At 49.0% G+C, this 27,661-nt stretch overlaps 1 protein-coding gene across 4 annotated transcripts in view; it reads right to left on the bottom strand.

Annotated features, from left to right (window-relative positions):
- Positions 1 to 27,661, bottom strand: part of KIF6 (kinesin family member 6) — a 180,154-nt gene that overhangs the window by 107,659 nt on the left and 44,834 nt on the right. For 3 of the 4 annotated variants that reach the window (XM_040430763.1, XM_040430765.1, XM_040430766.1), the window contains 6 exons: positions 21,867 to 22,010; positions 20,160 to 20,246; positions 19,854 to 19,957; positions 7,865 to 7,970; positions 7,028 to 7,172; positions 5,238 to 5,432 (listed from right to left, as the gene is read on the bottom strand). In XM_040430763.1, the coding sequence (XP_040286697.1) occupies positions 5,238 to 5,432; positions 7,028 to 7,172; positions 7,865 to 7,970; positions 19,854 to 19,957; positions 20,160 to 20,246; positions 21,867 to 22,010 (781 nt within the window). The remainder of the gene's footprint in view (positions 1 to 5,237; positions 5,433 to 7,027; positions 7,173 to 7,864; positions 7,971 to 19,853; positions 19,958 to 20,159; positions 20,247 to 21,866; positions 22,011 to 27,661) is intronic. The other variant, XM_040430764.1, reaches the window with a different exon arrangement.

Raw genomic sequence — 27,661 nt, 5'->3', positions numbered from 1 at the left:
CGGTAAAATCACAGCGGGGGGGGGATTCGGAAGCCGGACTGTATGTTCTCACCCTAACGAGCTATGTAAGAGGTCAGGGTGAGTTTTCACCCTCTGAATGTAGACAGTAGATATTCGAATTCAACAAAAGGAAGCAGAGATCTTGACAATGATGCGGAACAGAAACGCAGCTTTTCGTCAGTTGCAGACTTTGGTGGAAACAATATTTACACAAAATGTTGAGATTTTCACTTCTCTGGTGACTTAGATGAGGCCGTGTGAAATGTCAGCTTCGATAGAGGTTTCCCCCTGAGGATCCTCAAAATCCTTCCTCCAGGCAGAAGATTCTGAACAATAAACGTGAACGCAACTTCAAATGTCTTCAGTAATTCACACGTCCTGCGGGGAAGACCTTGCGCGTCCAGGAACGGTCCGTGGCGGCGGATAAGGAGTGACAGCGCTGTGCTTTCAAACGCGGCTGTGACATCACAGAGCGGCCGAGCGAGGCACGGAGGATGAACGGTTCCAGGTGAGGATTTTGAGGAGGGATCGGGCCGACGCTGCGATGCTAAGGAGAACAATATGACCGTTTTCTAGGCTCGCGGTGGAACAAGCAAAGCTTTTCATTATTGGGATAAAATAAAAAACAGACGTCGTAGAGAAGTCCGGGGGCGAGGGGACGATGGCCTCATAACGTCCCTAGGGGGCAGTGAATTCAGCTTCACTTCACATTACAGCAGATCCAGGTGCTATATGCAAAGCGGAGCGGCTGACAAGACAGCGCCAATGTCAAGTGCAATAAACAGGTGCAAACGAGGCGACGTGGAAAAGGAAGAACCATCATAAAAAAAAAAGGTATTCCTCTTTGGATTTTCAGGACCCTAAAGAAAGAGAGAAAGACGGATGCCGCAGAGAAAGAAACCATCAGTAAGGTAATTTGGAATGGAAACTGATTGTACTACAGCGGGTATCTTTCAGCAGGGGGATCATATCTTATTCGGGGAAGGTCATGCGCGGTATCATAGAGATTGGTCTATAATTTACGTGTTGTGTGCAGCAGTTTGTGCGGTTCTGCTGCTATACCGCAGCCAAACATAGAGGAGCGGGGCACAAGCGCCAGTGGAATATCCAGCTATATTAATTATAATACCTTGTGCAGATGTCAGTCTTCACTGTCGTTTTTGCATCCCTCTCATAAAACAGGCTGGCTCAAGATGAAGCAGTGCACGGGGGATACGGGAAAAATTTACTTACGGTAACTATTAGGATAACAATTCGGCATGTGAGGCCGGGATCTCTGCGGGCTCCTGGGGTGGACACAGGGCTCCGGCACCCGCTCTACCAAATCTCTGGCATCCAATTCATGAACCAGAGGGATCAGGATGAACAGAGTGCCCCCAGCTAAACCTCTCCTTTCTGAGCCAAGGAACATGGCAGCTATACGAGCAGAAATAAAACTGCATCTTCACTATTCTGTCCCCGTCTCCCACACGTGATCCATCATGAACTCAGGAGGTTTCTGACCGAGAGATGAACATGGATTTACCTCTCATAAGATAACGAGCAAGAAGAAAAAGTATTCCGCAAACCCAGGGCAGCACCTAGAGCCGGCACCGTGACGGCCAAAGGAAAGTGAGAAATGCCAGACCTAACCCTAAATATACCAGAAGTGATGAGCTCAATTACATACCCAAAATTATCAACATGAATCAAAATGTGAAACCTGCACAAACTCTCGATACAAAGCGCAACGACAATCACTGTTATAAACAAACATATAACAATACTGCCCTTCACATACAAGAATATAACTACTATAATACTGCCTCCTATGTACAAGAATATAACTACTATAATACTGCTCCTATGTACAAGAATATAACTATTATAATACTGCTCCTATGTACAAGAATATAACTACTATAATACTGCTCCTATGTACAAGAATATAATTACTATAATACTACTCCTATGTACAAGAATATAACTACTATAATACTGCTCCTATGTACAAGAATATAACTACTATAATACTGCTCCTATGTACAAGAATATAACTACTATAATACTGCTCCTATGTACAAGAATATAACTACTATAATACTGCCTCCTATGTACAAGAATATAACTACTATAATACTGCCTCCTATGTACAAGAATATAACTACTATAATACTGCCTCCTATGTACAAGAATATAACTACTATAATACTGCCTCCTATGTACAAGAATATAACTACTATAATACTGCTCCTATGTACAAGAATATAACTACTATAATACTGCTCCTATGTACAAGAATATAACTACTATAATACTGCTCCTATGTACAAGAATATAACTACTATAATACTGCCTCCTATGTACAAGAATATAACTACTATAATACTGCCTCCTATGTACAAGAATATAACTATTATAATACTGCTCCTATGTACAAGAATATAACTACTATAATACTGCTCCTATGTACAAGAATATAACTACTATAATACTGCCCTTCACATACAAGAATATAACTACTATAATACTGCCTCCTATGTACAAGAATATAACTACTATAATACTGCTCCTATGTACAAGAATATAACTACTATAATACTGCTCCTATGTACAAGAATATAACTACTATAATACTGCCTCCTATGTACAAGAATATAACTACTATAATACTGCTCCTATGTACAAGAATATAACTACTATAATACTGCTCCTATGTACAAGAATATAACTATTATAATACTGCTCCTATGTACAAGAATATAACTACTATAATACTGCCCCTATGTATAAGAATATAACTACTATAATACTGCCTCCTATGTACAAGAATATAACTACTATAATACTGCCTCCTATGTACAAGGATATAACTACTATAATACTGCTCCTGTGTACAAGAATATAACTACTATAATACTGCCTCTATGTACAAGAATATAACTACTATAATACTGCTCCTGTGTACAAGAATATAACTACTATAATACTGCTCCCTATGGATAAGAATATAACTACTATAATACTGCCTCCTATGTACAGGAATATAACTACTATAATACTGCACCTATGTACAAGAATATAACTACTATAATACTGCATCTTATGTACAGGAATATAACTACTATAATACTGCTCCTATGTACAAGAATATAACTACTATAATACTGCCTCCTATGTACAAGAATATAACTACTATAATACTGCACCTATGTACAAGAATATAACTACTATAATACTGCCTCCTATGTACAAGAATATAACTACTATAATACTGCTCCTATGTACAAGAATATAAATACTATAATACTGCTCCTATGTACAAGAATATAACTACTATAATACTGCTCCTATGTACAAGAATATAGCTACTATAATACTGCTCCTATGTACAAGAATATAACTACTATAATACTGCTCCTATGTACAAGAATATAACTAATATAATACTGCTCCTATGTACAAGAATATAACTACTATAATACTGCTCCTATGTACAGGAATATAACTGCTATAATACTACCTCCTATGTACAAGAATATAACTGCTATAATACTGCTCCTATGTACAAGAATATAACTACTATAATACTGCCTCCTATGTACAAGAATATAACTACTATAATACTGCTCCTATGTACAAGAATATAACTACTATAATACTGCTCCTATGTACAAGAATATAACTACTATAATACTGCTCCCTATGTACAAGAATATAACTACTATAATACTCCTCCTATGTACAATAATATAACTACTATAATACTGCTACTATGTACAAGACTATAACTACTATAATACTGCTCCTATGTACAAGAATATAACTACTATAATACTGCTCCTATGTACAAGAATATAACTACTATAATACTGCTCCCTATGTACAAGAATATAACTACTATAATACTCCTCCTATGTACAAGAATATAACTGCTATAATACTGCTCCTATGTACAAGAATATAACTACTATAATACTGCTCCTATGTACAAGAATATAACTACTATAATACTGCTCCTATGTACAAGAATATAACTACTATAATACTGCTCCTATGTACAAGAATATAACTACTATAATATTGCCTCTTATGTATAAGAATATAACTACTATAATACTCCTCCCATGTACAAGAATATAACTACTATAATACTGCTCCTATGTACAAGAATAGAACTACTATAATACTGCTCCTATGTACAAGAATAGAACTACTATGATACTGCTCCTATGTACAAGAATATAACTACTATAATACTGCTCCTATGTACAAGAATATAACTACTATAATACTCCTCCTATGTACAAGAATATAACTGCTATAATACTGCTCCTATGTACAAGAATATAACTACTATAATACTGCTCCTATGTACAAGAATATAACTACTATAATACTGCTCCTATGTACAAGAATATAACTACTATAATACTGCTCCTATGTACAAGAATATAACTACTATAATATTGCCTCTTATGTACAAGAATATAACTACTATAATACTGCCTCCTATGTACAAGAATATAACTACTATAATAATGCTCTTATGTACAAGAATATTACTACTATAATACTGCTCCTATGTACAAGAATATAACTACTATAATACTGCTCCTATGTACAAGAATATAACTACTATAATACTGCTCCTATGTACAAGAATATAACTACTATAATATTGCCTCTTATGTACAAGAATATAACTACTATAATACTGCCTCCTATGTACAAGAATATAACTACTATAATACTGCTCCTATGTACAAGAATATAACTACTATAATACTGCTCCTATGTACAAGAATATAACTACTATAATACTGCTCCTATGTACAAGACTATAACTACTATAATACTGCTCCTATGTACAAGAATATAACTACTATAATACGGCTCCTATGTACAGGAATATAACTACTATAATACTGCCTCCTATGTACAAGAATATAACTACTATAATACTGCCTCCTATGTACAAGAATATAACTACTATAATACTGCTCCTATGTACAAGAATATAACTACTATAATACTGCCTCTTATGTACAAGAATATAACTACTATAATACTGCTCCTATGTACAAGAATATAACTACTATAATACTGCCTCCTATGTACAAGAATATAACTACTATAATACTGCTCTTATGTACAAGAATATAACTACTATAATACTGCTCCTATGTTCAGATCTGAGCAGTTTTTACAAGCCGGAGGTGACATCTTCTATCTACGTCTGGGTTCATGTCATGCACCTGTCTTCCTGTAGAGGGTGCTGGTCCGGTTCTCTCTGACAGTAGGAGTTGCTGGGGACTGTGGACCCCTCTTTGCAGAGTGTTCTCTCCCGTTGGACCCCGTTTCGGGCCGGAGTGGGGTGCTGGGCACATTCTTCTCCTCCGCAGCGTCTTGGTTCCTCCTCTTCTCCTTCTTCAGCATGCTGACCAGTATATCTGAAGGTGATTAATAGGAAGAGAAACCTAACCCCTGCCCTGAAGGAGCACATACACGATGACGAGCCCGAAACATACAATGTCTTAAAGGGGCGCTGATCTTATAATGACTTCCTGGGACAAGCAGAACGGTCAGGGTGTGGAGGGCTGGAGAGTGGCTCCCACATGCTCGCCCGCTTCTCTGTATAGTGGAGTATCCCTTTAAGTTGCCCTCTGGCGCGCACGTGTACTGCACAGACGCCTGCCCGGTACTGAGTATAAGCTGAGATATTGAGCAGAAAAGATTACACATGGCTTCCGCGTGCTTGTGTTTAATGGGGTGATATTGAAGGGTTTAGTATTACCGGGCTGCTGCGTGGATTCGAGACCTGTAGCTGTCTGGGGGGACACGGGGACAGGCGAGGTACCCGGGGTCTGGGGGGACACGGGGACAGGCGAGGTACCCGGGGTCTGGGGGGACACGGGGACAGGCGAGGTACCCGGGGTCTGGGGGGACACGGGGACAGGCGAGGTACCCGGGGTCTGGGGGGACACGGGGACAGGCGAGGTACCCGGGGTCTGGGGGGACACGGGGACAGGCGAGGTACCCGGGGTCTGGGGGGACACGGGGACAGGCGAGGTACCCGGGGTCTGGGGGGACACGGGGACAGGCGAGGTACCCGGGGTCTGGGGGGACACGGGGACAGGCGAGGTACCCGGGGTCTGGGGGGACACGGGGACAGGCGAGAAACCCGGGGTCTGGGGGGACACGGGGACAGGCGAGGTACCCGGGGTCTGGGGGGACACGGGGACAGGCGAGGTACCCGGGGTCTGGGGGGACACGGGGACAGGCGAGGTACCCGGGGTCTTAGGCTCCTAATACTGTTATACAGCCCAGCCCATTCCTGGATCACCAGCCACCTGGGGGCGCAGTACTCGGGGATAATGTCCTGCTGGGCTGGAGTATGTAAACCTAGACTCCTGGGTGGAAATACCCACAGCTCCCCTAGAACAGGTCAAGCCAGATCACCACGGGGGCCCCAATACCCACCGGTCCCCTAGAACAGGTCAAGCCAGAATACCACGGGGCCCCAATACCCACAGCTCCCCTAGAACAGGTCAAACTACATCACCACGGGGCCCCAATACCCACCAGTCCCCTAAAACCGGTCAAGCCAGATCCCCAACGGGGCCCCAATACCCACAGGTCCCCTAGAACAGGTCAAACTACATCACCACGGGGCCCCAATACCCACCGGTCCCCTAGAACAGGTCAAGCCAGATCCCCATGGGGCCCCAATACCCACAGCTCCCCTAGAACAGGTCAAGCCAGATCCCAACAGGGCCCCGATCCCCACAGGGCCCCAATACCCACAGCTCCCCTAGAACAGGTCAAGCCAGATCCCCACAGAAAGGAAACCACTGTGCCCTCAGCCCAGGGCGGGCATATGGGGGTAACAGAGTGTATATCTGTATTTAGCGCCCCCCTATTAGTCACAGCAGCAATACACTGCTATATTACCTTCATTTTGGGGAGACATTTTGCTTCACCTGACTGTACTAGTTCTAAGGTTCGGGGGGGTTCTTTTCGTGATGGACACCCCCTTTAAGGATACTGATTTCGTTGTCCCTTTGCTGCAGGAGATCTCGCAGCTTCTTTACCTCCTCAGGACGGGCGGAGGGTGTTGCCGGCCGTCCTGTAGATATCTCCGGGGAGCTCGCTCTGCGCTCTGATGCCTTCTTTTCATGGAAAACTCTCTGCTGGGACAAAAGATCACAGAATAAAAAGGAATTTTTATTGATTACTTTCAAGATCTCCAATTGCTTGCAGTGAATGGAAACATTTAGGTTGTGCTAGATCAGTGCAGGTAAGACAATAGTCTACAGATGACAGTGACAAACCCTTAGGCCTCTTGCTCACGAACGTGTGCGCCCCGTGGCCGTGCTGCTGCCCGCAAATTGCGGGCCGCAATGCGCGAACACCGTCCGTGGGGCAGCCCCAGCGGATCGTGGACCCATTCACTTTAATGGGTCCACGATCCGGCCGTTCCGCAGGAAGATAGGACATGTTCTATCTTTATGCGGAACGGAAGTACGGGACGAAACCCCACGGAAGCGCTCCGTAGTGCTTCTGTAGGGTTCCGCTCCGTGCTTCCGTTCCGCACCATTCCGCATCTCCGGATTTGCGGACCCATTGAAGTGAATGATGCGGAATGCACACGGAACGGTGTCCGTGTATTTCGGATCCGCAAACGCGGTCCGTGTGCAATAAGCCTTAGATGTATGAGCCGGATGATCAGGGTGGCTTTTCAGTCTGAAAGCAAAACAAGAATATTTCCATTAACAGCAAGCAGTGATCTTGACAAAGGTGACGAATAAAAGCACAAGATGTATTATAAAGTTGGGTTTTCAGGGGCGACCTCTGGTATAGATTTTTTTTCTCACGGCGTTACCTTAAAGTAGAGAAAACAGAAGTGGATCTTCCGCATGTCGGCCCCCACATCCAGGAGACTTTCAGGGTCCTTGTCCTCGAGGAAACCATGAAGCTGCTCCTCAAGACTGGAAGAAGAAAATGGATGCGTTACATCTTAAAGGGGCAGACAATGGTCAGTGTGGGCTGAGGTCACGGCCGACACATTGTAACGGGTGTAGATTGGGACACGGCGGCTCCATGCTCTATGGGGGGGTCTACACCAGCGCTGCGGACTCCATACTCTCAGGATCGGCAGAGCCTAGTGATGTCAGAAGGCGAAATCCCCCCCCCCCCCCCTAAGGGGTCCCAGAACCAAATTCATTAGCACATGGATGGAGAAAGGGCTGCAGATGTTTTCTGCGATGTAAGGTCGGGAGGGATGAGAGGACTTCTGATGGATCGCAGGCAATCTGCTGATTTTGGACAAGAATTGCTTTCTCTAAAATTTGGACCATAAAACGGAGAGTTGCGGAGGCCGACAAAGGGATTGAAATCAGCAAAACTATGATTTATGATGAGAAAATCACATTCCTATCCTGAGGCCAATGCTTATCTAGCATGACCCTGACACACATCCAGAGCTGCATTCACAGCTCTTACATCCAGAGCTGCATTCACAACTCTTACATCCAGAGCTGCATTCACAACTCTTACATCCAGAGCTGCATTCACAACTCTTACATCCAGAGGTGCATTCACAACTCTTACATCCAGAGCTGCATTCACAACTCTTACATCCAGAGCTGCATTCACAACTCTTACATCCAGAGGTGCATTCACAACTCTTACATCCAGAGCTGCATTCACAACTCTTACATCCAGAGCTGCATTCACAACTCTTACATCCAGAGGTGCATTCACAACTCTTACATCCAGAGCTGCATTCACAACTCTTACATCCAGAGCTGCATTCACAACTCTTACATCCAGAGCTGCATTCACAACTCTTACATCCAGAGCTGCATTCACAACTCTTACATCCAGTAGCATCCAGAGCTGCATTCACATCTTATAGATCCAGTAACACCCAGAGCTGCATTCACAACTCTTACATCCGGTAGCATCCAGAGCTGCATTCACAACTCTTACATCCAGTAGCATCCAGAGCTGCATTCACAACTCTTACATCCAGTAGCATCCAGAGCTGCATTCACAACTCTTACATCCAGTAACACCCAGAGCTGCATTCACAACTCTTACATCCAGAGCTGCATTCACAACTCTTACATCCACTAACACCCAGAGCTGCATTCATAGTGCTAATACTCTGGTTACCTCCAGAGCCACATTGAAATTTTGCTGTTTTTCTTTTAAAGAATGGTTTTCTGTAAAGAGGTGCATTGTGGGAATATAAGAGATCAGTACAAGTAAGTGAAATAGGAACGTTTGAGCCCCTTACATCGTAACATTTTACCCCTTAAAGGGGTTCTCTCACTTCAGGAAATAGCATTTATTATGTATAGGAAGTTGATACAAGCCGATTTCTAAAATATTGTCATTCTCCATATTGCTTCCTTTGCTGGCTGGATTTTTATTTTTCCATCACATTATACACTGCACGTTTCCATAGTTACGACCACCCTGCAATCCAGCAGGGGTGGTCGTGCTTGCAGGGTGGTTGTAACCATGGAAACGAGCAGTGTATAATGTGATAGGAAAATGAATCAGGCCAGCAAAGGATGCAATATGGACAATAACAATACAGGAGTAGGTGGCTTGTATGAGCTTCCTCTACATAATGTTATTTGCTGAAGAGAGAAGACCCCTTTAGTGACCAGACGCAGCGATTTTGCGCATGTGACGGACTAACGGCAGTCACCTTTTTCCTTTATTAAGGGTCATTTACAAACAGAAATTCACCACTTTTTGGCGTATATCTGATGCAGATTGCAGCGCAAAAGGTTACTTGCGCCGCAATCTGCGACTTTTTTCCCATTTTCCGTCGCTCACGGCAGGTCTAAGAAAGGGGCATAGCATGGGCAGAGAAAAGGACGCGCCGTCAGGCCCGTCTCATTTATATTTTTTTACGACTGTTTTAGGTGCAGAAAATGGTCTAAAATCTACGCCAGCAAGGGCGCGCCATAGAATTAGTGTAAAGTCCGCCTAAGATATGTAGAGAAATAAAGAACACAGCCTGGACCGCACATCCCCGCGTTATGCATCGATCGCGGCTTCTCAGCGCAAGTAACATTATACCAAGCCCTAATCTACACAGCCTACCCCAGGCATTAGGATACGTTCTGATGAAAATGCATCGGCCTCCAGACCTCCCCAAGGTCGTCTCCACAGGCGGTGTAAGCTGAGCCCGGCCTCCAGACCTGCCCCAGATTTACTAATCCTATAGCCGGTGTAAGCTGAGCCCGGCCTCCAGACCTGCCCCAGATTTACTAATCCTATAGCCGGTGTAAGCTGAGCCCAGCCTCCAGACCTGCCCCAGACTTACTAATCCTATAGACGGTGTAAGCTGAGCCCGGCCTCCAGACCTGCCCCAGATTTACTAATCCTATAGACGGTGTAAGCTGAGCCCAGCCTCCAGACCTGCCCCAGACTTACTAATCCTATAGACGGTGTAAGCTGAGCCCGGCCTCCAGACCTGCCCCAGATTTACTAATCCTATAGACGGTGTAAGCTGAGCCCGGCCTCCAGACCTGCCCCAGATTTACTAATCCTATAGCCGGTGTAAGCTGAGCCCAGCCTCCAGACCTGCCCCAGACTTACTAATCCTATAGACGGTGTAAGCTGAGCCCGGCCTCCAGACCTGCCCCAGATTTACTAATCCTATAGACGGTGTAAGCTGAGCCCAGCCTCCAGACCTGCCCCAGACTTACTAATCCTATAGACGGTGTAAGCTGAGCCCAGCCTCCAGACCTGCCCCAGACTTACTAATCCTATAGACTGTGTAAGCTGAGCCCGGCCTCCAGACCTGCTCCAGACTTACTAATGATATAGACGGTGTAAGCTGAGCCCGGCCTCCAGACCTGCCCCAGATTTACTAATCCTATAGACGGTGTAAGCTGAGCCCGGCCTCCAGACCTGCTCCAGACTTACTAATCCTATAGACGGTGTAAGCTTAGCCCGGCCTCCAGACCTGCTCCAGATTTACTAATCCTATAGACGGTGTAAGCTGAGCCCGGCCTCCAGACCTGCCCCAGATTTACTAATCCTATAGACGGTGTAAGCTGAGCCCGGCCTCCAGACCTGCCCCAGATTTACTAATCCTATAGCCGGTGTAAGCTGAGCCCAGCCTCCAGACCTGCCCCAGACTTACTAATCCTATAGACGGTGTAAGCTGAGCCCGGCCTCCAGACCTGCCCCAGATTTACTAATCCTATAGACGGTGTAAGCTGAGCCCAGCCTCCAGACCTGCCCCAGACTTACTAATCCTATAGACGGTGTAAGCTGAGCCCGGCCTCCAGACCTGCCCCAGATTTACTAATCCTATAGACGGTGTAAGCTGAGCCCGGCCTCCAGACCTGCCCCAGATTTACTAATCCTATAGCCGGTGTAAGCTGAGCCCAGCCTCCAGACCTGCCCCAGACTTACTAATCCTATAGACGGTGTAAGCTGAGCCCGGCCTCCAGACCTGCCCCAGATTTACTAATCCTATAGACGGTGTAAGCTGAGCCCAGCCTCCAGACCTGCCCCAGACTTACTAATCCTATAGACGGTGTAAGCTGAGCCCAGCCTCCAGACCTGCCCCAGACTTACTAATCCTATAGACTGTGTAAGCTGAGCCCGGCCTCCAGACCTGCTCCAGACTTACTAATCCTATAGACGGTGTAAGCTGAGCCCGGCCTCCAGACCTGCCCCAGATTTACTAATCCTATAGACGGTGTAAGCTGAGCCCGGCCTCCAGACCTGCCCCAGACTTACTAATCCTATAGACGGTGTAAGCTTAGCCCGGCCTCCAGACCTGCTCCAGATTTACTAATCCTATAGACGGTGTAAGCTGAGCCCGGCCTCCAGACCTGCCCCAGATTTACTAATCCTATAGCCAGTGTAAGCTGAGCCCAGCCTCCAGACCTGCCCCAGACTTACTAATCCTATAGACGGTGTAAGCTGAGCCCGGCCTCCAGACCTGCCCCAGATTTACTAATCCTATAGACGGTGTAAGCTGAGCCCGGCCTCCAGACCTGCCCCAGATTTACTAATCCTATAGCCGGTGTAAGCTGAGCCCAGCCTCCAGACCTGCCCCAGACTTACTAATCCTATAGACTGTGTAAGCTGAGCCCGGCCTCCAGACCTGCTCCAGACTTACTAATCCTATAGACGGTGTAAGCTGAGCCCGGCCTCCAGACCTGCCCCAGATTTACTAATCCTATAGACGGTGTAAGCTGAGCCCGGCCTCCAGACCTGCTCCAGACTTACTAATCCTATAGACGGTGTAAGCTTAGCCCGGCCTCCAGACCTGCTCCAGATTTACTAATCCTATAGACGGTGTAAGCTGAGCCCGGCCTCCAGACCTGCCCCAGACTTACTAATCCTATAGACGGTGTAAGCTGAGCCCGGCCTCCAGAACTGCTCCAGATTTACTAATCCTATAGACGGTGTAAGCTGAGCCCAGCCTCTAGACCTGCCCCAGACTTACTAATCCTATAGATGGTGTAAGCTGAGCCCAGCCTCCAGACCTGCTCCAGATTTACTAATCCTATAGACGGTGTAAGCTGAGCCCAGCCTCCAGACCTGCTCCAGATTTACTAATCCTATAAACGGTGTAAACTGAGCCCGGCCTCCAGACCTGCCCCAGATTTACTAATACTATAGACGGTGTAAGCTGAGCCCGGCCTCCAGACCTGCTCCAGATTTACTAATCCTATAGCCGGTGTAAGCTGAGCCCGGCCTCCAGACCTGCTCCAGACTTACTAATCCTATAGACGGTGTAAGCTGAGCCCGGCCTCCAGACCTGCTCCAGACTTACTAATCCTATAGACGGTGTAAGCTGAGCCCGGCCTCCAGACCTGCCCCAGATTTACTAATCCTATAGACGGTGTAAGCTGAGCCCGGCCTCCAGACCTGCCCCAGACTTACTAATCCTATAGACGGTGTAAGCTTAGCCCGGCCTCCAGACCTGCTCCAGATTTACTAATCCTATAGACGGTGTAAGCTTAGCCCGGCCTCCAGACCTGCCCCAGATTTACTAATCCTATAGATGGTGTAAGCTGAGCCCGGCCTCCAGACCTGCTCCAGACTTACTAATACTATAGACGGTATAAGCTGAGCCCGGCCTCCAGACCTGCTCCAGACTTACTAATCATATAGATGGTGTAAGCTTAGCCCGGCTCCAGACCTGCCCCAGACTTACTAATCCTATAGACGGTGTAAGCTGAGCCCGGCCTCCAGACCTGCTCCAGACTTACTAATACTATAGACGGTATAAGCTGAGCCCGGCCTCCAGACCTGCTCCAGACTTACTAATCATATAGATGGTGTAAGCTTAGCCCGGCCTCCAGACCTGCCCCAGACTTACTAATCCTATAGACGGTGTAAGCTGAGCCCGGCCTCCAGACCTGCCCCAGACTTACTAATCCTATAGACGGTGTAAGCTGAGCCCGGCCTCCAGACCTGCCCCAGACTTACTAATCCTATAGACGGTGTAAGCTTAGCCCGGCCTCCAGACCTGCCCCAGACTTACTAATCCTATAGACGGTGTAAGCTGAGCCTTGCCTCCAGACCTGCTCTAGACTTACTAATCCTATAGACGGTGTAAGCTGAGCCCGGCCTCCAGACCTGCTCCAGATTTACTAATCCTATAGACGGTGTAAGCTTAGCCCGGCCTCCAGACCTGCCCCAGATTTACTAATCCTATAGATGGTGTAAGCTGAGCCCGGCCTCTAGACCTGCTCCAGATTTACTAATCCTATGACGGTGTAAGTTTAGCCCGGCCTCCAGACCTGCTCCAGACTTACTAATCCTATAGACGGTGTAAGCTGAGCCCGGCCTCCAGACCTGCCTCAGATTTACTAATCCTATAGACCAAGCATGTCAAACTCAAAGGCTAACATGGGCCAAAAAAAAATAAATTTAAGTTTATGTGGGCCGCATCAAAAAAAAAAAAATTTTTTACAATATAATGCAGACGGATCCGTTCTGAACGGATCCACCGTCTGCATTATATGAGCGGATCCGTCTCAGACGGATCCGCTCTGAACGCAAGTGTGAAAGTAGCCTTAGGGGCGAGAACCTGGGATCTTTCATCCCTTGTCCTATTCAGCTCTATTAGGGTGAATAGGACTTCACACTGTCCCTGCTGCTCTGTGCCTTGTGCACACAGCATCAGGGATGTTACCATGGCAACCAGGGCTTCTGTAGCGTCCTGGCTGCCATGGTAACTGATCGGAGCCCCAGGCTTACACAGCTGGGGCTCCGATCAGAAGCTGCCACTGCACCACCAATGAGGGGGAGGGGAGAGGTCCCTGTGGCCACTGCCACCAATGATTTTAATACTGGGGGGGTTGAGAGGGGCTGGCGCACTGTGCCACCAATGATTTTAATCGGATGGGGGGTTGAGGGGGGCACACTGCACCACCAATGATAAATTTCCCCTTTATACAGGAGGCTGGTACTGGCAGATCAGCAGTTAACCCCTCAGGTGCGGCACCTAAGGGGTTAACTGCCTCTGATCGCAGCTCCCTGTCAGCGGCAGGGTGCCGGCAATGCGATTCTGCTGCCGGCACCCGCCTCCTGTATTGTGTTAAAGACTGACTCTTACTATCAGGCCACACAGAGCGGCGCCCAGCGATGTCTCAGCACTCACCATTAGTCCTGGGCGCCGCTCCGTTCGCCCGCAGTGCTCCATTACTGTCTCCTCTCCTGCTCCACATGCTGCTGATTACTATCGGAGCGATGGGAGGAGACATCAGCTTCACTAGTGGGCGTTCCTTCTTCCTGGCTGTAGCGCTGTCCAATCGCAGCGCAGGGAGAAGGAACGCCCACTAGTGAAGCTGATGTCTCCTCCCATCGCTCCGATAGTAATCAGCAGCATGTGGAGCAGGAGAGGAGACAGTAATGGGGCACTGCGGGCGAACGGAGCGGCGCCCAGGACTAATGGTGAGTGCTGAGACATCGCTGGGCGCCGCTCTGTGTGGGAAATGGGAATAGTCCTATCATTGGTGGCTCAGTGCGCCCGCCCCTCCTCCGCCCCTCTCTTCTCATTGGTGGCGCAGTGCGCCCGCCCCTCCTCCCCCCCTCTCTTCTCATTGGTGGCAGCGGCAGCAGCACAGGGGGAGGGAGGACAGCTTCCTTCTCCCCGTGCTGCTGAGAGAACATGAGCGCGCCGATAGCAGCGCTCATGTTCAGAGATACTAGACTGCCGGGCCGCAAAGATATTCATTGCGGGCCGCATGTTTGACACCCATGGTGTAGACGGTGTAAGCTTAGCCCGGCCTCCAGACCTGCCCCAGACTTACTAATCCTATAGACGGTGTAAGCTGAGCCTGGCCTCCAGACCTGCCCCAGACTTACTAATCCTATAGACGGTGTAAGCTGAGCCCGGCCTCCAGACTTGCCCCAGATTTACTAATCCTATAGACGGTGTAAGCTGAGCCTGGCCTCCAGACCTGCCCCAGATTTACTAATCCTATAGACGGTGTAAGCTGAGCCTGGCCTCCAGACCTGCCCCAGATTTACTAATCCTATAGACGGTGTAAGCTTAGCCCGGCCTCCAGACCTGCCCCAGACTTACTAATCCTATAGACGGTGTAAACTGAGCCTGGCCTCCAGACCTGCCCCAGATTTACTAATCCTATAGACGGTGTAAGCTGAGCCCGGCCTCCAGACCTGCTCCAGACTTACTAATACTATAGACGGTATAAGCTGAGCCCGGCCTCCAGACCTGCTCCAGACTTACTAATCCTATAGACAGTGTAAGCTGAGCCCAGCCTCCAGACCTGCCCCAGATTTACTAATCCTATAGACTGTGTAAGCTGAGCCCAGCCTCCAGACCTGCCCCAGATTTACTAATCCTATAGACGGTGTAAGCTGAGCCCGGCCTCCAGACCTGCCCCAGATTTACTAATCCTATAGCCGGTGTAAGCTGAGCCCGGCCTCTAGACCTTCCCCAGATTTACTAATCCTATAGACGGTGTAAGCTGAGCCCGGCCTCCAGACCTGCCCCAGACTTACTAATCCTATAGACGGTGTAAGCTGAGCCCGGCCTCCAGACCTGCTCCAGATTTACTAATCCTATAGACGGTGTAAACTGAGCCCGGCCTCCAGACCTGCTCCAGAGTTACTAATCCTATAGACGGTGTAAGCTTAGCCCGGCCTCCAGACCTGCTCCAGAGTTACTAATCCTATAGACGGTGTAAGCTTAGCCCGGCCTCCAGACCTGCTCCAGAGTTACTAATCCTATAGACGGTGTAAGCTTAGCCCGGCCTCCAGACCTGCTCCAGACTTACTAATCCTATAGCCGATGTAAGCTTAGCAGCCCGGCCTCCAGACCTGCTCCAGAGTTACTAATCCTATAGCCGGTGTAAGCTTAGCCCGGCCTCCAGACCTGCCCCAGACTTACTAATCCTATAGCCGATGTAAGCTTAGCCCGGCCTCCAGACCTGCTCCAGACTTACTAATCCTATAGCCGATGTAAGCTTAGCCCGGCCTCCAGACCTGCTCCAGACTTACTAATCCTATAGCCGATGTAAGCTTAGCCCGGCCTCCAGACCTGCTCCAGATCCATCACAGGGGCTGGAGGATAAATCTGCTGCAGGGACAGACACTTGGCTCTGACTCTATATCAGCTATTGCTCGGCTTACTCAGAGAGATTTTTATGCCAGAATTGTGGTGCAATTTTGGCCCAAAATGATCTTAAGTTCCCCTCCATTCCCACAAAGCTCCACCCCTTTCCTCCAAACCCCACTACCTCGCCAAGTATGTCAGAGAAAAACGTAGAAACCCTAGATTCACCAATTTGCATCACTTTTTAGCCAGATTTTTGGTGCAGACACCTTAGTAAATCTGGATGTAAGAGGTAATAATGGGGGCAGGGGTGCTGCTACATTGACGGGTCCGCATTAGTCAACGTGCATCGCGTCCAGATTTCAGGATTTTCACTATACATCAGACTGAGCTCTAATGTAAGCCTTCATGACGTAAACTGGTGTGAATTATCCTCAAATATTTGTATGCACAGAATAAACCTTCTCTTCCCTCGTACTAGAGATGGCGCCGCTGGTTCGTGCGCACGGATGTGTTGGCCTGAAGTGTCCTCCGGCCCGGTATGAATTACTGATACTCCGGATCTTTCCATAAACTTCTTATGACAGATCCAACAGTAAAGATCGCCAGCTCATGAGAAAAAACTTAATAAATGTGAAGGTGCGCATCACTGGGACCGCAATACAAAAAAGACACGGAAGACCTGGACTATACACCGGACTACGGCAGGACCACGTGGTGTCCTGTACAGGGCGGAGGGGCTATCACCCACATCTGCAGAGCCCAGGGGCATCTTGTGCTCATCACAATCCAGGGGCCAAAATACAGAAAGACAACCTGCTGATGAGCGAAGACGGAGCTGCAAAAGTCTGCACGCCCCAAGTGTCACAGGAGCTGGGATACACAACTACAACTGCGCAGGTTACAGTAATTCAGTGCATGATGGAGGGAGTAGTGCTCTGTACTTCTCTTACACAGTATCATGATAGGATTAGATACAGCAGCTCAGCAGACAGTATCACACATCATGGGATTAGATACAGGAGCTCAGCAGACTGTATCACATACAAAAGGATTGGATACACGATTCAGCAGACTAAAACATGATAAAATTAGATACACAGCTCAGCATACTGTATCACACATGATAGGATTAGATACACAGCTCAGCACATAGAATCACACATGATAGGATTAGATACAGCGCTCAGCACATAGAATCACACATGATAGGATTAGACACAGAGGTGCAGCTGATATATTATCACATGTCATACGGTTAGATACACTGGCTCAGCAGACAGTATCATATACTGAATGACAGGCTTAGATACAGTGGTTCAGAACCAGGTAACACACATGTATGCTCAGCAGCAGGACCGTCCCCATTACACAGGTGGTTATATATATATATATAGACATACACGTAGTACTCAGCAAAAGTTTAGTCGGATGTGGGAAAAAGTGCTGTAAAGTAAGAATAGTTTCAAAAATAGAAGGTGCTGATATTTTTGAGCCCAGATCTCAGCATCATCCAGTCTGTCTGGGATTACATGAAGAGACAATAGGATCTGAGCAAGCCTTCATCCACAGAAGATCTGGGCTTAGTTCTCCAAGATGTCAGGAACAATCTGGAACGGTGTGCGAGTGTAGAGGGCGGCCGCCCCAAATACTGAATGGATTTACATTTCTCTTTTCTTCCTTCACTTTGCATTTTGTTAATTGATAAAAAATAAACTATTAACCCTTCTACCCTGTGTGATACTGTCTGCTGAGCTGTGTATCTAATCCTATCCTGTGTGATACTGTCTGCTGAGCTGTGTATCTAATCCTATCCTGTGTGATACTGTCTGCTGAGCTGTGTATCTAATCCTGTCCTGTGTGATACTGTCTGCTGAGCTGTGTATCTAATCCTGTCCTGTGTGATACTGTCTGCTGAGCTGTGTATCTAATCCTATCCTGTGTGATACTGTCTGCTGAGCTGTGTATCTAATCCTATCCTGTGTGATACTGTCTGCTGAGCTGTGTATCTAATCCTGTCCTGTGTGATACTGTCTGCTGAGCTGTGTATCTAATCCTGTCCTGTGTGATACTGTCTGCTGAGCTGTGTATCTAATCCTATCCTGTGTGATACTGTCTGCTGAGCTGTGTATCTAATCCTGTCCTGTGTGATACTGTCTGCTGAGCTGTGTATCTAATCCTGTCCTGTGTGATACTGTCTGCTGAGCTGTGTATCTAATCCAATCATGTGTGATACTGTCTGCTGAGCTGTGTATCTAATCCTATCCTATGTGATACTGTCTGCTGAGCTGTGTATCTAATCCTATCCTGTGTGATACTGTCTGCTGAGCTGTGTATCTAATCCTGTCCTGTGTGATACTGTCTGCTGAGCTGTGTATCTAATCCTGTCCTGTGTGATACTGTCTGCTGAGCTGTGTATCTAATCCAATCATGTGTGATACTGTCTGCTGAGCTGTGTATCTAATCCTATCCTGTGTGATACTGTCTGCTGAGCTGTGTATCTAATCCTCTCCTGTGTGATACTGTCTGCTGAGCTGTGTATCTAATCCTGTCCTGTGTGATACTGTCTGCTGAGCTGTGTATCTAATCCTATCCTGTGTGATACTGTCTGCTGAGCTGTGTATCTAATCCTATCCTGTGTGATACTGTCTGCTGAGCTGTGTATCTAATCCTATCCTGTGTGATACTGTCTGCTGAGCTGTGTATCTAATCCTACCCTATGTGATGCTGTCTGCTGACTGTGTATCTAATCCTATCCTGTGTGATACTGACTGCTGAGCTGAGTATCTAATCCTATCCTGTGTGATACTGTTTTCTGAGCTGTGTATCTAATCCTACCCTATGTGATACTGTTTGCTGAGCCGTGTATCTAATCCTACCCTATGTGATACTGTCTGCTGAGCTGTGTATCTAATCCTACCCTATGTGATACTGTCTGCTGAGCTATGTATCTAATCCTGTCCTGTGTGATACTGTCAATATGCTGTGTATCTAATCCTATCCTGTGTGATACTGTCTGCTGAGCTGTGTATCTAATCCTATCCTGTGTGATACTGTCTGCTGAGCTGTGTATCTAATCCTATCCTGTGTGATACTGTCTGCTGAGCTGTGTATCTAATCCTCTCCTGTGTGATACTGTCTGCTGAGCTGTGTATCTAATCCGTTTATATGTGATACTGTCTGCTGACTGTGTATCTAATCCGTTTATATGGGATACTGTCCGCTGTATCTAATCCTCTTATGTGATCTGCACACACAGTATATAAGTATACATCCTCTCCACATTCAGCGTCACCTCTGGAGTTGGTCTGGGCTCAGCTCCGTCGTCCTCTGCTCTCCGGTAACGAGGGCGATCTCATCCTTAAGCGCTTGAATCTCTTTCTTAAGGCGCAGGATCATCTAAAAGACACCGAGAGGACACGATCTGTGGCGGGCGTCCTGAGAGTGTGCAGAATACCAGATCGTGCAAAAGACCACAGCAGCACAGAGTATTTCTGGACACGAGAACACTGATCCCAGACTGAGAGCTATATACTGTATTGAAAAGGAGCAGGGTTGCCCCAGCAGCACAGAGTATTTCAGCAGAATTATTATATCTTACCAGCTGGGGGTCGATCTCCTCGTTGAGAACGGCTTCGTTCTTGATCAGTGCGACTCTTTGTGCAAAGCGACAGGTGGAGATGGACTCCTGGAAGACACAGACATATGGGGGGATGACCCAGAGTGATGCAGGTCGGGGGGCTGTCACAGATGGAGTGGAATGTAGTGACACCGATAATGGAGAACGAGAACGGTTTGTCATTAGGATTTTGTCTATGGCCGGATGAAAAACTGCAGCAAAAACCTGGTGTACGTTCTGTGCGTGACATACATCATGTGTTTCTATACGTTTTACGGCCTCGTACCGTACGTAAATGTGCCTTTAAGTAGAGGGCGTGGCTAATGGGTGGTAAAATGCGTCATACGCAGAATACTGGTGTAAAGTGAGCGAACTAAGGGGTGAAAAGGGAGAAAAAAGCCTAATGAGTCCATCAAGAGGCACCAAGAGGTCAGAGGACGCACACCCAGCAGAGGTCAGAGGACGCACACCCGGCAGGGGTCAGAGGACGCACACCCGGCAGAGGTCAGAGGACGCACACCCGGCAGAGGTCAGAGGACGCACACCCGGCAGAGGTCAGAGGACGCACACCCGGCAGAGGTCAGAGGACGCACACCCGGCAGAGGTCAGAGGACGCACACCCAGCAGAGGTCAGAGGACGCACACCCGGCAGAGGTCAGAGGACGCACACCCGGCAGAGGTCAGAGGACGCACACCCGGCAGAGGTCAGAGGACGCACACCCGGCAGAGGTCAGAGGACGCACACCCGGCAGAGGTCAGAGGACGCACACCCGGCAGAGGTCAGAGGACGCACACCCGGCAGAGGTCAGAGGACGCACACCCGGCAGAGGTCAGAGGACGCACACCCGGCAGAGGTCAGAGGACGCACACCCGGCAGAGGTCAGAGGACGCACACCCGGCAGAGGTCAGAGGACGCACACCCGGCAGAGGTCAGAGGACGCACACCCGGCAGAGGTCAGAGGACGCACACCCGGCAGAGGTCAGAGGACGCACACCCGGCAGAGGTCAGAGGACGCACACCCGGCAGAGGTCAGAGGACGCACACCCGGCAGAGGTCAGAGGACGCACACCCGGCAGAGGTCAGAGGACGCACACCCGGCAGAGGTCAGAGGACGCACACCCGGCAGAGGTCAGAGGACGCACACCCGGCAGAGGTCAGAGGACGCACACCCGGCAGAGGTCAGAGGACGCACACCCAGCAGAGGTCAGAGGACGCACACCCGGCAGAGGTCAGAGGACGCACACCCAGCAGAGGTCAGAGGACGCACACCCAGCAGAGGTCAGAGGACGCACACCCAGCAGGGGTCAGAGGACGCACACCCAGCAGGGGTCAGAGGACGCACATCCAGCAGAGGTCAGAGGACGCACACCCAGCAGAGGTCAGAGGACGCACACACAGCAGAGGTCAGAGGACGCACACCCAGCAGAGGTCAGAGGACGCACACCCAGCAGAGGTCAGAGGACGCACATCCAGCAGAGGTCAGAGGACGCACACCCAGCAGAGGTCAGAGGATGCACATCCAGCAGGGAGGCGGCTGCGCTCCTGTCCAGACTTTAAACTACTAGTGAACTCCGTTAGCCGAGCGGCCGCCGATCAGTCACAGGCACTGAAACCGCTCTACAGACAATAGAGAATGATGGTGGTGTCAGGACGGGAGACAGAGGCCGCACACGGCCAAATACACATACATCAATGTTCTTCTTCTCTAAGGAGAGGGTGGCGATCATGGTTGTCATACAGTTCCCACCAAGGCTGTCCCTGAGCACCGAGGTCATCATGGAGTTTCTGTACGGTATGTGGGAGCGATTCTTCTCCGCCAGTGCAATAATGACCTGGAAAAGTGACAAGTGTTATACTGACCGTACAAAGCCAGGACATGATTAATACTGTAAACTGCAAACAGAATAATCTGCATAGAAAGCAGCGTCAATTCATCACATTACTTATCCAGTACTGATCCTGCATTACATCCTGTATAATACTCCAGAGCTGCACTCACTATTCTGCTGGTGCAGTCACTGTGTACATATATTACTTATCCAGTACTGATCCTGAGTTAGATCCTGTATTATACTCCAGAGCTGCACTCACTATTCTGCTGGTGCAGTCACTGTGTACATACATTACTTATCCTGTACTGATCCTCAGTTACATCCTGTATTATACTCCAGAGCTGCACTCACTATTCTGCTGGTGCAGTCACTGTGTACATACATTACTTATCCTGTACTGATCCTCAGTTACATCCTGTATTATACTCCAGAGCTGCACTCACTATTCTGCTGGTGCAGTCACTGTGTACATACATTACTTATCCTGTACTGATCCTCAGTTACATCCTGTATTATACTCCAGAGCTGCACTCACTATTCTGCTGGTGCAGTCACTGTGTACATACATTACTTATCCTGTACTGATCCTGAGTTACATCCTGCATTATACTCCAGAGCTGCACTCACTATTCTGCTGGTGCAGTCACTGTGTACATACATTACTTATCCTGTACTGATCCTGAGTTACATCCTGCATTATACTCCAGAGCTTCACTCACTATTCTGCTGGTGCAGTCACTGTGTACATACATTACTTATCCTGTACTGATCCTGAGTTACATCCTGTATTATACTCCAGAGCTGCACTCACTATTCTGCTGGTGCAGTCACTGTGTACATACATTACTTATCCTGTACTGATCCTGAGTTACATCCTGTATTATACTCCAGAGCTGCACTCACTATTCTGCTGGTGCAGTCACTGTGTACATACATTACTTATCCTGTACTGATCCTGAGTTACATCCTGTATTATACTCCAGAGCTGCACTCACTATTCTGCTGGTGCAGTCACTGTGTACATACATTACTTATCCTGTACTGATCCTGAGTTTTACATCACGACACGGAGGCTTCGTATTGCTTTCTCCTTCTTTACTTCCACCAATAGCAGCAAAGGAGAAATTTACATAATCATAACAATAAAGGCCCCTCCCCTGACAGATCCTATAATAAGCAGTGTCCTCTTGCATATCTGCCTCTTTCTTTGCTGCTCCACCAAGATAAGTAACATCTATTCACTATATGCTTATTGCTTTTACTGTGATTTAAGGGTTAATCTCTGAGCTTTAGTTTACTCAGGGTGCCATATTTTATGCTGTTTTGCTTTATAGGGTTTTATCCCCTTATATTTATTTTATTTTACCTGGGCCTTTATATCTTATTGATTTCTGGGCCCTCTTTACCTTCTTGGGGGGTTTCTCCCCCTATTTAGCGTTACCCTATTGTTTTTTAGTGCCGGTTTTTCTTCCGGCTGCTTTTTGCTACCGGCGATTCTCCCCCTTATTTATTCCTCCTGGTCTGCGGCCTGTCCTGCGTCTGGAGGGTCTTTTCTCCCCTCTTACCTTTTTCCTCAGCGCTCCGCTGTCAGTTTCGCTCCGGCACAGGCCCTGCTTGGTTTTCCCGCGGGCCGCGAGATCTCGGCGGCCATTTTGGGAGCTCCCGCGCGTGTTCTCGCGGGATTTCGGCTCTGCTTGTGCACCGGACGGTATCGGCTCCTCTCTGCGGCTCCTGGGGTGATTAACCCCTCTTTTGGATAGTTCTTAGGTTCTGTTAGGCCTACCTCTACCCTTATTAGTCTCCCCTGAGGTTTTGTGTGTGCAGATAATATTATCTTTTAGAATCTAACATGTCATCCGACCGATCCCCATCTGGGCCTACCCCCCCTACATCTGGGGACCCCGGAAGGTCTGAAATGAATGTGCAGGCCCTGGAATTGCAGCGCTCTGTATCAAGCGCAATAATTGAAGCTATGGGATCCATGTCATCCATGATATCCCAGACCATCTCCCAGGCCTTGTCTGCCCATGCTCCTGGCCCCTCTAGTCAGACGCCTGCTATACCTCATCCGCAGCCTGCCGCTTGTAATACTCCTAATATACAGGAGAACCTGACTGGTGTGATCTCAGCCACCATTGATAGCGCGCATAGATCGCGCAAAAGAGCCTTACCGCGCCAGGCAGAAAGGGCGCGCACGTGGAAATGTGCTAGAGCACAAAATAGTGATGTGGAATCAGAGTTGGATTCTGATGCGGAGGCTTTTGCGGAGGCGAGCGGCAATTCTGAAGTGGAAATGGAATATGACATTCCGGGCACTACTGACCACGTGCCTTCCACCTCTGGGTCTATGGGTCCTGCCACCACCACTCCCAATGCGGCATCTGCCTTGGTGGACCCCTCTGGCAACCCCTTATTCGACCCTGATGCCCTCCACCACCCTAGATCGGCGGAATGGCTGCCGGCGGCTCATGGGTCAACTGGGTGCGCCGCCCTCTCAGTAAAGAGGCGCGCAGCAAACTCAGATCCGAATGTCCCAGACCACTAGTTCCCAACAGGGTCTGTAAGACACCTTCAGTCGACCCAAAAATGACCCAGTTCCTGTCTAAGACCGGCTGGAACCCCCGTAAGGGGTTGGATTCGGCACTAAGGAGTTGCCAGGACAAGCTCCTAGACATATTTGGCCCCCTGGCCAAATAGACCCGGAGGAGCTTTCTGGATGGATACAGAGGGCCATCTGTATTGCGGGCAGCACTAACTCGTCCCTGGCCATTGAACGGCGTAAAGCCATACTATTCAAAATTGACCCGAAACTGGCTAACCTGGCACTTACCGAGGCAGGAAAGGACGCTAATGGCCTACTGTTTGGGGACTCCTTTATCAAGGACCTCGGCAGATACGTGGGGGCATTTACGGCACTAGACAAGGCCCAGTCCTCCATGCGTAGGGTGTTCCAGGGACGGGTCTCCACCAGGGCTGGCAGTAGTAGGGGCCGCCTGTTGTGCCGTTCCACATTTCAGGCCCGTAGCTCGGGCAGAGGCTCCTTTTCGCAAAGACAGCCCTTTCAGGAGCAGAGGAACCCTCCTCCATTCTTCCCGGCCAGAGGTGGCCAATGGCGATCGAGGTCCGTCCGAGGGAATCCGTCATTCCGAAAGTCCTACGGTAAGTCTTTCCCCTGTGGGGACTTCTTTGGATCTTTGTGTCGGGGGCAGACTCCGTCTTTGTTCCCACGTTTGGTCCAGCATTACATCAGACCCATGGGTGCTGACCACTGTGCAGGGGTTCCACATAGAACTCACGGATTCGCCAAATCTTATCCCTTCACCCCCTCCACTCCCTCTGGCGCGACCAGACAGGGAACTCGTGGACTCAGAACTGTATTCCCTTTTTCAAAAAAGGGCGATAGAAAGGGCCCCTCCTACTACAGAGGGTGTACTCAGCAACATATTTCTGGTACAGAAAAAGGGCGGACAAATGCGTCCGGTGATAAATCTCCGTGCCCTGAACTCTGTGGTGCGCTATCGCCACTTCAAGATGGAGGGAATTCACCTCCTTCGGGACTTGCTGGTTCCAGGGGACTGGATGGTGAAGCTGGACCTCAAAGATGCATATCTGACGGTCCCAATTGCCCCCTCGTCCAGGGATCTCCTGCGCTTCCTGTGGAGGGACGAAGTGTGGCGCTTCACTTGCCTTCCGTTCGGCCTTTCTTCGGCGCCTTGGTGCTTTACCAAACTTCTGCGCCCGGTCATGGCCTGGCTACGGAGTCGGGGGGTGCGTCTAGTCATCTATCTAGACGACATCCTCATTATGCATCAATGTCAGTCGACGCTGTTACAACACCTCCAGTGGACTTCGAACTTCCTTACGGCTCTTGGCTTCCTGCTGAACCCCGAGAAGTCCTGCCTCACGCCGTCTCGATGGATGGAGTTCCTAGGCTTCACGGTGGACTCTGTTGCGGAATCTCTCAGTCTTCCGTCAGAGAAATTGCGGACGATACGCAAGGAGTTGAGACGTGCTCTCTCAGCTACCTCCCTATCCCTACGCCACCTGGCTCGCATTATTGGCCTACTGGCCTCTTCTATCCAGGCGGTATTCCCCGCTCCTCTCCATTATCGGGCTCTACAACGCCTGAAGATCTCCCACCTTCGTGCCGGGGCCTCGTTCGCGGACGCGGTGGTTCTGGATGAAGAAGCTCGGGAGGAACTCCGTTGGTGGATATGCAATTTGGAAGCCTGGAATGGCAGAGCAATCTTCGGATTTCAACCAGAATTCACGGTGTAGTCGGACACGAGTCTCCAAGGCTGGGGTGCCCACTGCGAGGGTATTTCCACAGGGGGTCGATGGTCGGAGGACGAGACCCAATTCCACATCAACGCCCTTGAACTTCTGGCGGGCTCGTTTGCCATCCGGAGTTTTACCAAGGACATCGCACATGCGTGCATCCGACTATGCATGGACAATGTGTCGGCGGTCCGCTATGTCAATCACCTGGGCGGCACCCAATCGGCTACCTTGGCCCGACTGGCGAAAGAGTTCTGGTCCTACTGTCTTTCCAGGGACATCATGATACAGGCGGAGTACCTTCCGGGTCTACACAACTACCGAGCGGATCGGAGTTCCAGATGCTTCACGGACGGCAGCGATTGGAGGCTCGCTCCGGAGATGTTCTCCACGATCTCGGACACCTGGGGTCCTTGTGCCATAGACCTCTTTGCGTCCCGGCTCAATACTCACCTGCCCAGGTTCTTCAGCTGGCGCCCGGATCCGGAGGCGGTGGATGCGTTTCTCCAGGACTGGTCATCAGCTCTACATTACGCATTTCCGCCTTTTGCCATGATCCCGAGGATGTTGCTACAGACTCGTCGTCAGCATGCAGAGTTGGTGGTGGTGATCCCCTTCTGGGGGCCTCAAGCCTGGTACCCGATCCTCCTAGGAGTCCTAGTGGATGTACCTCTCCTCCTTCCGGATCGGACGGATCTCCTCCAGGACCCTCTGGGTGCTCCACACCCCCTGCTGGTCGACGGATCCCTTCAACTTCTGGCGTGCCGACTCTCAGGACTCCCGGAGAGGTCGAGGGAATTTCGGAGGCTACTAGACGCCTCCTGGACAACGCTTGGGCTCCCGGCACCCGAAAGTCTTACCGGGCAGCTTGGGGATCTTGGGTTAGCTGGTGCGTGGAACGGAACCTGGATCCCGTTTCGGCGCCTGTGACCCATTTATTACAATTCCTTACGTCTCTTTTTGAAGCAGGGAAAGCTTATCGGACCATTAATTTGTTCCGTTCAGCGATTTCTTCTACTCATCAGGGTTTTGATGGCGTTCCGGCGGGTCAGCATCCTTCGGTGTCACGCCTACTGCGTGGCTCACGCTTGGCTCGACCTCCTCGGCCACACTTCACCACTACGTGGGACTTTTCCCTGGTCCTTTCTTTCCTATCTGAGTGGCCTGAAAACTCGGCCCTCTTCCTCCGTCAGCTGTCAGCCAAGTTGTTGACCCTCTTTTGCCTCATTTCCTGTAAGAGGGTCTCTGATGTCAGGGCTCTGGATCACGATGCGAGATCCTTTACTCCCGAGGGCGTCACATTTAACATTACGCGGCGCACCAAGACCAATATTCGGTCTGTGTCTTATCCCTGTTTCCCGTCTTCTCCGGCG

Source organism: Bufo bufo, chromosome 4 (genome assembly GCF_905171765.1).
Source record: "Bufo bufo chromosome 4, aBufBuf1.1, whole genome shotgun sequence".
NCBI classification, from domain to species: Eukaryota; Metazoa; Chordata; class Amphibia; order Anura; family Bufonidae; genus Bufo; species Bufo bufo.
Note: the sequence above shows the minus strand (reverse complement) of the source record. Positions and strands in the feature narration are given on the sequence as shown.